At 36.9% G+C, this 12,952-nt stretch overlaps 1 protein-coding gene across 1 annotated transcript in view; it reads right to left on the bottom strand.

The window, feature by feature from the left end:
* The window catches only part of dmd (dystrophin), an 89,076-nt gene that overhangs the window by 59,907 nt on the left and 16,217 nt on the right, over positions 1 to 12,952 (bottom strand). The window contains 12 exon segments of the mRNA XM_056770471.1: positions 163 to 343; positions 4,084 to 4,325; positions 4,616 to 4,703; positions 5,209 to 5,332; positions 6,539 to 6,711; positions 6,924 to 7,103; positions 8,342 to 8,449; positions 8,780 to 8,881; positions 9,517 to 9,636; positions 9,722 to 9,872; positions 9,949 to 10,130; positions 12,628 to 12,819. Coding sequence (XP_056626449.1) covers positions 163 to 343; positions 4,084 to 4,325; positions 4,616 to 4,703; positions 5,209 to 5,332; positions 6,539 to 6,711; positions 6,924 to 7,103; positions 8,342 to 8,449; positions 8,780 to 8,881; positions 9,517 to 9,636; positions 9,722 to 9,872; positions 9,949 to 10,130; positions 12,628 to 12,819 — 1,843 coding nt within the window.

The raw sequence follows: 12,952 nt of genomic DNA, 5'->3' as shown, positions 1-12,952 counted from the left end.
TATGAAAATGCTGCAAGCTCGGCATCTGACAGGATCACACCAGACCACAATGCAACTACAAGCACATCCCGTGTTCAAACAGTGTTACCACTGTATAGTTTGTAACTGGTCCACTTTTAAACTCCCACAACCTCGCCCCAAAAACCGACAAGCGTCGCTCACCGAGAACAAGCTGTCTTTCCCGAGCCCTCAGGTCCTCGAGGACTTGATGGTAGTGCTCTTGAAAGGCGGAGATGTCCGCATCAAAGAGGACCTGCGTCTCCTCTTTCTGTCTCAGGTCTTGAAGTTGCTCGTGAAGCTTCTCCACTTGTGGTTGAAGAGCAGATAGGCGAGCTATCTCGTCCTGTGACAGACACAAAGAATATCTCCTGTAACGTTTCAAGATGAGATGATACAAACGCTGGTTAAGGAAGACTTGTCTGCCCCCCAGCACCACCTAAAATGCCTTTACAGAATTCACAAATGGTAAATAAATAAATATATAAGTATACATAAAAATATGATCTTTAGCTTTAACTCTTGGATCTTCAGTTCTCAACTGGAATGGAAATAGACTTTATTGTTAATATAAAATGTTTATAAACTTCAATTACCAATAAGATAACTTTACTACCAATAAAAATAGCAACTTCTTAAATTAAGCAACATTATTGCTGTTATCCATATGAGAAGCACATATTAAGCATTGCTAAAAATTAAACAAATTATGAAAAAATATGTTTTTATTGGCGGTTTCATCGGACAAACACGCCTGCCCCGAAGTAAGTTCTGGTCTGTGTTAGGTTATAACATAGAAATGTATTTAATTTAATTAATATTAATTTATATGAATAATTTATTACCTATTAATTGCATTTAAATCAAGACTAATCAACAGTTATTGATTTTTGGTGGAGGTCAAATTTAATTTTGTGCCACATAACATTTGTTAATTTTGTTGCTGCTGAAACCGTGTAAACAAATATATTTATTTGTATATAAATTATTAAAATATATATTTCATATTTTTCAAGTGTAAAAGTTATATCCATGCTGCATGAAAACAGCCTACAATAGGGCTGGGAATAAATAATGAAATCAGATTTCACAGCATGTATCAATATTTGCTGAGGAAAGCTTCCAAATGAACATAAATAGAAAACATTGTCGCCATAAAATGACGAGTAACGCAAACATTAGACATTTCAAAAAGTAGCTTTGCAAGTAATTGTATAGTTAATTTAATTTCCATATCTTTGCGCTGAATCATGCTTCACGTTTCTATATGCTTTGCACAGCGATCTGAAAGAATGATCAAATGAGTTCATTTTTTTATATTACTAATCTGTACACGAAAACCCAAGGCAATGTAAATCATACAAAACAGGTTCAATCCCATAAAACGATTACATCACAAAAACTCAAGGGCTTTAGAGAAGCATATCTCTACTGAAACACACAATATTTGATGAAGAGACCGAAATGAGAAAGAGATTCTTAGAGAAAGCTGTCAGGAACATATATTCAAGGATAAGAGAGTTAGGAATAAATGAACAAAGAGAGACACAGACTTTAATCCAGCTGAGCTTTGATCTTTGAACCGTTTTATCATACAGCTTGTCATTGGCCTGTTATATCGTATTAAACAGTCCACTTCTACCCCACTAAACACAGTCCACAGCTTTCTCCATCACGTCTTCCTGTATAATTACTGTCATTTTACCGAAAGAGCAGTCAGAATCACCTTTTAAACGGTCATCGAAAATCTATTTTAGTTGATCTTTTTAAATAACAAAATTTGAATGTATCACATGTGCTTGTCAAGAAGGCTGTGACGTTGACAACCATATTGGATGGACAACAACAAATACACAACCAAAGCGTATAGACAATTTCGGAATACGTACAGTAAACAAAGCTGGTCCAGAAGAATTTCCTATTTTAGTTTTGTTAACACAAACATTTGAACAAAATGAACATTCTGACCAAATTTAAATATTAAAGGGATAGTTCACTCAAAAATGAGAATTCTGTCATCATTTACTCACCCTCATTCCGAACCTGTAATAAATTATTCTGCTGAACACAAGGGAAATATTTGGAAGAAATATTTTCTGCCATGTCAATGGTGGATGTGATCTGTTTGAGTAAATCATGACAGAATTTTCATTTTGTGTGAACTATCCCTTTAAACAGATATCTTTATGATTGTATTATATATCATCAATGTCCATCCGTAACCTTGTGTGTTTCACAGTTTTTCAGGAAATGGAAATGGTTTTTAACAATTTAAAAAATACTGACAAAAATTGACAAGCACTTTTTAATACTTTTAATGGTAAATTTGACAAACATAAAGGGTGACTAAAAAAGGAAATCCCAAAATAGGGAGATATGAGGTTTTGGAAGGAAATCGACAACAATATGTAAGAATAAACAGGGTTGTCCAGGCTCAAAATCAGGCGGAGGTTGTGCCATCCTGATCTTGTACACACACGAAGGCCTACCGTACCTTAAAGTAGCTTAATTAAAGTGACTTTGACGTATAAAATGTTCTTATAAAATTAGATGAAAATTACATTATTTGATTTAAAAATGTCTGTTAGGTTGAATAAAAGTAAAAGCTTTTTATCATTTTCCACTAAATTTTCAGACCACAATAGCAAACTGAATTAAATGAGCAAATCCCTAGACTGTGGTTCACTTTAAATGATTTAATGAACTCTTATATTCGCTAGAGACTGAAAAGTTCAATAGTTTAAATGAATCGCTTCAAAAGAGTCATTTGTGTGCGAGTTGTTTGGAACGCAATGTGTGTTCATACTGGCAAACTAGCTGTGTACAGTACACGCTGATTCAACGATCCAACTGCACAGCTAAAGACATTACAATGATATACTTCATGTTCATAAAATTTTAAGAAAATTCAAGAAATTAAACGTACTTGGATGCAAAACAAACAGCTGTGAAACACAGCTCTTGTTCTGCAACTCTTTTCGCCCCTCAGTGTGCTGATAACGAAACAGCGCCTGCATTGTGGCGCAATGCTGCAACTCCAGTTACAAATAGTCTGTTAAATGCATGCAGCCTTTCTTGTGAGGACACCCGGTATAATTTTGGCGAGAGTCTGAGGCGGCACAACATTTGACGGAGGCGGCCGCCTCCAATTTCTCTATGCAGTAAAAACCCTGTTAAAAAGAACAAAAACGTCTTCTGACAACATCTTGCGAAGTGGTCTATACATTGTTGCAACACAATCTCTCAGCAATTCGTAACTATATTATGAGATGGCTAATTCGTATGAATTCATACAATGTCTTTCGTATCAGCTTTCTCACCAGTGACGGTTTGACGGGGGTTGAATGTTGCTTTTTTGTAATAACTGTAATTTTGTACTATTTACACATTGTATAAATTCATACAAATTAGCCACCTTGTAAAATAATCAGGAATTCTTGCGATGAGGCTGGTTGTTATTTATTTCATATGCAAATCAGGTCAACCAATCATAACAGAGGACATTTACATACTCTACAGCAGACACAGTAATAAATCACTTCCACAAGTAAACTTATTTGTGGTTACCACAAGAAATATCCCCTTAACTGTGTAAAATGAGAAAAATTGCCCCCTGGATATTTAGTCCCATCCTTTAACAATGCAAAGCCTTCATTAAATTTTGACAGATTAAACTACACACACTGAATTAAACCAAAAATTCCCCCAAAATTTATTTAAAATAAACGTCTCCCACTTGTTTCTAGCATTGGGATCTTTCTTATGATTTTATGAACAGACTCTGGCAGATGGGAACAGAGCAGGCCACAGATCTAATCACCTGAAACAGACGGTTACGTGTTGTCGATTTGGATAAAATTGTTTACAAATATAAACACTTTCTAAATAAATGTGCAACACCAAAGAGTGTTACAACTGCCCCAGGCTGTCCCCTATTGAGATCAGATTAGCACATGCAGATGGTGACGGGCATTACCTGAAAACACACAGGACTTTGCCCTGCATATGGACACAGAACAGACACACATAAGACAGATCTGAGGACGAACGGTCCCCTCACGCACAAGGACAGACATCGACTGTTACCCTGCATCGGTCGAGCTGTATCCTCAGCGGCTCCGGCTCGGACGCAGGCGGCGACTGCACCTTCAGCCAGTTCTCGGCGGTGGCCACGGCCTGTTCCAGTTGCTGGAAAAGATTGTGGAAAGCCAGGACTTTGGTCTGGTAGGCCAACCACGCCAGCCTCTCAGCCAGGAGAGCGCAGAAATCCACCCACCGGGCGCGTAGCTGCTCGGCCGCTTGCTGAATGTCTTCGGAGTTTTGGCCATCTTTGCAGAAAGATCCATTAGGACAAATGAGCCTCATGCATATTGCAAGAGCATTTGCCAACGCGATTAAGCTGCCAAACGCTTTAGACTTTCAAAATAGCTGGGAATGTCCCATAGATATGTACATCAGCATTTATTATTAATAAATCTTATATTATGAAAGTTTGATTACTTGTATTACAACCAAAATGCAAATTACTACTTCTCGTACAACAAACAAGAACATTTTTATGGGACATGATAGGTGCAATAAAAGTTAATATGCAAATAATCTCAGAAGTTGCGTTTACCGCTGTTGAGCTGATCCACCAGAGCCTGAGCTGAACGCGTGGCTTCCTGCAACTTCCTGTACTTTTCCGGTTTTTCCCTGTCGATGGCCTCAAAGATGAATGAGGAAATCATACAGTTACTACAAGTTCAACACATTTATAAGACCAATTTGACATGTTTTAATAAATGCATTCGAAATGTAGATATACCTGTATTTGACTTGTGATAAAAAAATCTCTACACTGCAAATGTTTGCATCATGGTCTTGTTTTTGTTTTGTATTTTCACTGCTTGTATACCAAAAGAATACTAAATCAAGTGGATTGTCAATGATGCTACAGCATATCGGATTTTAATCTGAATACAATGAATTTTTTAACCACGTAATTTTTTAAAACATCTATAACTCAATTTATTTTTCTTAACAAATACAAGAAATGTACTAAAGTAATGGTGTTAATACACACTATGTTGCAACACTCTCAAGTTTAAAAATGAATACACACATTCATTTCATTTCTCATTTTTAAGCATACAAACAGTATATAGTACAAACATCTATTTGTTGTATAAAGGTGCTCAATCTCTACAGAAAAAAATAATGTAGCCCTACCAGTACTTTCTCATAGAGATCGGCCACGCTGCCCTCCTTACGAGAGATTGAGAACTCTGGATTTTGTAGAACAGCCTCTGAGCGAGTCATAAAACTGTGAATTTCAGTGAAGTCCACATCAAATCTGAAGAGAAAGTAGTGAAAAACATCAAATATTTGGTTGTTTGATTATTAGTCATTAGACTATTGTTTATACGCAGGCAACAATTAGCAAATTTTTGTCAAAGCGCAACAGGGTGTGTTTCTCCCTAAATAATTCACAAATTCTGAAGCACAGTTCCATTCCCTTAAAAATAACATCCTTAAACAACATTTTCTGAAACAAAATTGTTAGTGAGGCTTGACTGTGCAATAACTCGCCGCCTCGATGCTAAAATGTGACCCTGGACAACCACACCAGTCTAATGTCAACACACATGTTTTGAAATTTAGATTTTTGAATAATCTGAAAGCTGAATAAACAAGATTTCTAATGATGTATGAGTTGTTAGGATAAGACAATATCTGTCTGAGATACAACTGTTAAAAACTTTGAAATCTGATGGTGCAAAAAAATCTAAATATTGAGAAAATTGCCTTTGAAGTTGTGAATCAGACTTGCTGTAGCAGGCCATACACTCACAAAAAAAATGTATATAGTTTTTATATATTTAAGGTAGAACATTTTTCAAATATCTTAAATGGAATGTGATCTTTACTTGATATTTTAATAACTTTTGACAGATACGAAAAATCTATCAATTTGACCCATACAATGTATTTTTGTCTCTAAAAGTGTACTTAAGACTGGTTTTGTGATCCAAGGTCACAAATGTGGTTCGCCGGACATTCTTTAATGAAAATTATAGTATATTGAAGTAACCATAGTTAAACATGATATTTGTTGCGAAACTATGGCAATGCAAAAAAAAACCTTCACTTTCACTATTAAAAAAGAAGGGTTGCTATCCAGCTGCTAGGTTGTTCTGAGTGGTCGCCAGGGGGTTGCTATGGTGTTCCATCTCTGTGATATTTTGCTACCTTGCAAATTCTTATTTTTTTTAGGTCATTTTCTGACCATCGGGGAAAAACCATAAGTTTGATAAGTTAGAAAAGTACAATCCAAAAATTTGTTGTGTGTCTGTGACTCAAACCGTGTCAAAGTTGAAAGTTGAAAATCAGAGGTTTGCTCAAATATTTTACCATAAGTTAACAACGATGCTTTAAAATTCTTCAAATATAACAAAGTCTTCTATTTCTGTTGCGGCAAATGGATAAACCACTGAATCCATTGCAGCATCTCTCAAATCCAACATTTCGCGACCCAGGACGCAGAGGAGCATTAGCTCACCTTTTCCGCAGCTCTGAATCCACAACAATCTGGCGCTTTTTCTGCGGAGGGGGAGTAGACAGACCCTCTTTAGTATGCTTCACCATCTTTTTCTGGTTCGTGGTCACCTTGGTGACAGTTGCCATGGTTGTATGTGTGAGCTCTGACTGGGATGTAGTGACAACGGTTGAAAACTAAAAGAGACAAAAGTTGGGTGACGGGCATGTCTGAGTGCACATAAATCTGATTCCTTTCAGAAACGGGAAGTTAGACAGAGTGAGCGATATATTTATGCCGTGTGATGAGAGAGTCATGCAGGAAGCTATTTAAATATAAAGTGAAACAGATGGAACACTGTTGCAGAATACATGACACATAGTAAATAGAACTGCATTTGCATAACCACCTTGGTGCTGGTGAGCTGAAGTGACTGTACCAATTTGTCCCAGCGCTGGGCGAACCTTTCAAGCTTCGCCTCAAGTTTCCCAGCTGCTTCCTTGCTTTTAATATTGGTGAGCAGATCTTGAACGAGGGAGCAAAGCTTGTCCATGGTCTGTCTCTTTAACTCCAGGTCCGCCTTTAAAATCTGAGGGAAGCAAATCTTCCTTAGATCAAAATCTTTAATTTAGTCTTTAATCTAAGTAAACTGTACATTTAACAAACCTTATTTGAAATCCATAGACCTACTACTTATCGAGAATCTTCAGATTTTTTCACTAAATAGATCACCTATAAATGAAAATTCTGTCATGTATTACTGTGTAAATGTCTTTGTTCTGTTTAACACAAAGACAGATATTTGGAAGAATGTAGCAGCTGAGATTTCCGTGACATAATTGCTTGCCATAGTAGAAAAAAATATATTATACTGTATATTATATATTTTTTGTTAGTTTGAACACAAAATTAAATCTTTTTGAAGAATTTAGGAAAACAAACAGTTCTGGGGCACCTTTGGCTACCTTTCTAATTTTTCAACTGGAAGTCAATGGTGCCCCAGAAAACATTTTCTAAATATCTTTCTTTATGTTTGACAGAACAAATAAATCTATACAGTTTTGGAGCAACTTGAGGTCAAGCAATTCATGACAGAATTTAAATTTTTGGGTGAACTATCCCCTTAAGATACTTTGAGTCAACTTTTTATTTTTAAAGTGACATTTCTATAAGTTAACATTAACCAGAAAATTGCTTATTATGAAAATAGGTTAAAAGGAACCAATGGTTTGCAGAGTTACCATAGTTTGGTTATCAATATTATTAATATTTTTTATTTGCTTTTATATTTTAAATTTTTCTTTTCATTTAAGAAAATTGTCTTAGCCATTGAAGTATGTGTTTTTGTCATTTTATTATTTATTTGCTTATTTTACATTTTAGTGTCTCAAGTTAAATTTATTTCACTTTAATCCTGATGCAGCATTTCTAATTTCAAGTTTTAAATAATATTTGCGCCAATATTTGATTTGATTTCAATAAACAGAAATATTTTTATAATTTTAATTTTTGATTTCAGTATACTATAATAACCTTTGACCTACTTGAAATCAATAAAACAGTCAAACTTTTTTACAAGCAGATATCTATTTTGTTTGTCTTTTGAACATTTTTTTCATGATAATAATGTGTAAAGAACAGACACAATGTACAAAATGTAAAAAAATGCACAATGTTTTATATTAATATGAAAAAATCTGTACTTTTTCCTTATGTCTTTTTTCACAGTCTACACAATAAGACCAGTATAGAATAAAAACTAATTTAGCATTCCCATAGTGATTTTAAATGAGATTGGATGCTGCGTGTCTGCATGTGGCCACTTACAGCGAGTTTCCTGAGATTGGCGGCCACTTCATTCGGGTCATTTGTGCCGCTGCGTTGGACGGATTGAACTAACTCTTCCTTCTGAGTCAGCCAAGAATCAAACAGCAACTATGAAACAAGCACAGGGGATTAAAGCGAGATGGTGAGATGTGTTCTGCACCGGTGCCTTTCTTGTTTCCGTTAAGAACTGGCGATGTTATCTTGTGCTCTTGAGAAAAGAGGTCTTCAAAACCTTTATGTTTCCCCAGACATCCTCTCATTAGACTCGATTAACAAGCAGAATTCGAAGAGCATTCTCAGGGTTGGTAAATGTGTCGTAAAAGCTTTCTTAAAAGGCTCCACGGAGGCTCTTTTGGAAATTTGGTCAGTGATAAAACCTGGCCATTATTTCTGTTTGTTTTGTTGGCACGGTGTTATGTGGTGGGTAAGACGTGTCACCTGTTCCTCTGAGAAAAGCTGCCAGCTCAGCAGGATCTTCTGTAGAAGGAGCCAACGTTCTTCCGTCCATTTACAGATGGCTGCCCATCGTTCTCCTAGATTCTGATTAAACATAGGGGTGTCAGGGGAATCAACAAATATAAAAGTAACAAAAGTAGTCGCTTTGCAAAGTAATTTGTGATTATTTGGCATTTGTAGCCCGTTGGACATATGATTAAAGAGACAGCTCGGTCAAAAATGCCAATTCTTACCCTCGTTTCATTTCAAACCAGAGTGAGCACCAATAAAACGTGCTGTAGAGCTCAGATATAAACTATAAAATGAAACCTTGAAAACCATTCACAGCTCTCAAATGTCATTTGCACATTTTAACTTGCCGCGTCACAGTTGGTTACTAGACGTAAAGTCTACTTTTATGGTGCATATTTGGAGCTTGACATTATCATTGCATATTCTTATTCAATAATGTTCCGCCTCACTGTTCCATTAAAGAAAAATATTAATGATAAGAAAGTTATTGGACATTTAAAGAAATACTTAATTTACTTGCTTCGTGCAATAAAAAAACGTTATACCTGTGATATACCTGACACTTCTATCAACCGATTTTAGGTTTGGGTTAATGATGGTTTGGGCGAAGGTTATGGTAAGGCGTAAAGTAAACTTTAAGGATTGTAAGGTATTGATCTATTCTTACTTGCGGAAATCAGATTACACGTTTAAATGACAATATTTACCTCCAGTTGTTCCTCCAAGGCTGCTGTGGCGCTGTCGCCAGTGTTCTCATCTACAACTACAACCATATGAGTGAGAGAATTCACTCGAACCTGTTCCAGCTCCAGATTTTCCTGCAAGAGCTAAAGGTACAGAGGGTGTTTAGTACCACAAATCCTGTTGACTTGGAATCAATTAGCAAAAAATTAAATCAATAAAAGCACATGCCTTTTGCTCTTCAACTTGACGTTTAATATCATCAAGTTCGGGGCCCAGAGGCTGTGCGGCCATCCTTTTGATCCGAGCTTCGGTCGTGTCCAGCCAATCGGAGAGCTGCTTTAGCTGTTGGTGCTGCAGGTCCATCAAAACTTTATGAAGTCTGCAAATCCCCCCCAAAATATTAGTACATCAAACCACACAATATAAAAAATTCGATTGGGAATATGTCACAGCACCTGCTTTGTCGTTCCATACTGGCTACACGTAAATGTTCCCAGCGAGAGTTGAGCAGATTCATCTGTTCCCGTACCTCCCTCTCTTCATCGTCGGTCAGCTGACCTCCAGACAGCAGTACACTTCCCGCTTTCAGAACCCGGCCCACACTGCTCTGATGAGATGTTAACTCCACCATGTAACCCTGGCCACCAAAAATACATTCATGCAAATTCAGAAAACTACAGCGGGATGGTAAGCATGAACTGCAAACTTAAGCAATTGTGATTGGTCTCAAGCATTGGCTTGTAACACTAAAGTTTTAATGAAAGCAGTTGAAATTTGACAAACTGGGGTGGGACATATTGAAGTGTATTTCTTACATTGCTATTGGCTATTTTTCTGACTTGAGTTTCCTATAATTGTTTTCTAAAAACGTGTGGACCAATTCCATTTTTATTTCTTTATTTATTGCTGTTTACAAAGCCTAGGGCGGATATAGACGCCTACATTACAATGAAACATGTCAAGTAAGGGCATTTTGTGAGTGCTATTCCAAAACCAATTGAATATCTTAAAAAAATTGATTACAGCACCTTAACTTTAAACAAATAGAAATGTGCTCAAAGCAAAAAACCTACGCAAATACAACACTTCATGCATTAAAAACTAATAATGCAGAACCATGTGACTCCTCAATTTATTTTAAGCTTTTCCAACAGATCTTTTAAAATCTGTTCGTGCTATCTTTTATAATGTTTCAAGCTTGTGTTTTCTGGTTCATTCTCTTTGTCCTTTGCCATCCCCAGATAACTCTTCAATTCGCACCCACGCGAAAAATGCGAGACAGTTTGATCCTTTGACTCCCAGACCAACAGTTCCAAAATATGTTGAAATATGAAACTGAGACTAAACTCTTATAATTACCATCTGTCATGACAGCAGAAATCTCATCGGCGCGTAAAGAAATCTGATTATATAGAGAGAGTAAACACGTCGTATGCAGATCCCAGTTAATAATAAAAGCCCACATCTCTTTGAAGATAATACATCTTAGTCTTAAACAATTTCCGCCGGTATCCTTCACCCTCTGGGTTCAAAGTTAGTCAGACGATATTAATCACATGTCCAAATTTAAAGCCTTTCCTATACATCTCACACAGGTGGGAAACATCAGAATGTCTATATAGAGATTGTAGTACGCAACTGAATAAAACAATTGTTGTTAATTTACATGAAACAAATGTTTAATTGGTATTGTAATATTAGAAAAATTGTTATACTTATATTTAGGCATATATTTTTAATCAACCTGTGTCATAAAAGGACATTCCATACTCCATATTTCTATGCATGCCCTTCAACTATTGGCCAAGGTTGTGTTATAAGACCCTGAGCTTATGTAGGATTCTCAAGCTGCCACGTGTCGGCTTAACCTCGCGGAATCGCAACAAATACAGTCAGCCTTAATGGCATTCTCTGTGTCATCACATCCCCGTCTCACATCCCTCTCCTCCAGAGGCTCTCTATAGACCACTTCGCCACACTTGTCCAGAACCCCTTCTGGTTTTAGTATTTTTTGAGTTCATATATAATTAAATCATGGGCTGTCAAACGATTAATCACACCCAGAATAAAAGTTTGTGTTTACATAACATATGTCTGTGTACTGTGAATATTAAATTTGAATTTGTATACACATACATGCAAATACAGTATTTAAGAAAAAAACCTGTCTACACCGGACTCCACCGACGAGAAGTGAAACAGACTGATTGTTCTTACTCTCAACACGGAAGTGACTTAAACTGCAAATCATCGACTGGCCACTAGAGACTGGCTCCAAAAGAGAGCAGAATCTTATTGAGCACCATTTTAAAGTGGGCAACTTTGCAGCACAAAAAAAACATATTTTTTGGGGTGTATAATATAGCAAAATTTACCCTTCATGACAATCAGTTTAACCTAAAACTCTGCAAAATTAAGTGTGTGCCCACATGATTGACAAGTGGTTTCAGCAACCAGGCACCTCAGTTTCAACCAAGTCCCGCCTCTTTGCCCATTTTCAATTATCCGTAGGTGACGCCCTGCTAAAATGGCGACGGCAGGCTCCGCCCACTTTTCTCTTCAAAATAGCTCCTCAGAAACCTACGGGTTTCGTCACCGACACTACGTCCATGTTTTATACAATCTATGGTTGCATTGCGCCACATTCAGTGAGGACAAAATCTTAAATTATAATGGGTTCTAATGTATTTATTTTATTGTCTTTTGCCATGTGACGCCAGATGCGATTAATCACGATTAATCATTTGACAGCCCTAATCTTAAAGATATTCAATTAACATTTTGATTCAGTTACAGTATAATGATCTGTTGCGTGTATTCTGTTCAAACAATTGTGCAGTGTTTAAAAACTGAAACAGGAAGTTCACATTGACCAATGTTGTTAACGCTTGTGGTCTGTACTTTAAATGTGTAGACTGCCTGTACACATGCTTATAATAAAAAAAATGAAGTATTCTTCACATTTTAGCATTGTAAGTCTCAGGTCTCTAGAAATACACTAACAAGTTTCTCAGTCACATCGCTCGACAACATCCGGAGCTTTGTCACCTGTGGCAAACAGTACCGTATGACCGGCACGTCTAATCTCACCTAGTTCTACCCTAAAAGCTTTTAAAGATCAGCGGGTGATTTACCTCATGGGTGTGAAACTGCTCTTTGACTTCTTCCACAAAAGAAGAGATGGCTGGCTGCGCTTGCAAGCCGTCCTCAGCAGAGAGCAGCCAGGTCAACACCTCTTCCAGGGCGCTCTGGTAGCTTTCCAGCTCATTTAATCCCTGCGGCAGGGGACTCGGGGATGGTCGCAGTTCATCGAGCTTGTCTGGAGACTGTGAACGGACAGAAAGAAGACAAATGGGTTAGATGATGGTATGGATTTTCAAATAATAATAACATTAAGACATTTCTTTTGTGTTTTTCTGAAAGAGTTTTTTGGCAAGGTGGTAGAAGTGGTCGGCAAAT

Source organism: Triplophysa dalaica, chromosome 2 (assembly GCF_015846415.1).
Source record: "Triplophysa dalaica isolate WHDGS20190420 chromosome 2, ASM1584641v1, whole genome shotgun sequence".
Taxonomy (NCBI): Eukaryota; Metazoa; Chordata; class Actinopteri; order Cypriniformes; family Nemacheilidae; genus Triplophysa; species Triplophysa dalaica.
Note: the sequence above shows the minus strand (reverse complement) of the source record. Positions and strands in the feature narration are given on the sequence as shown.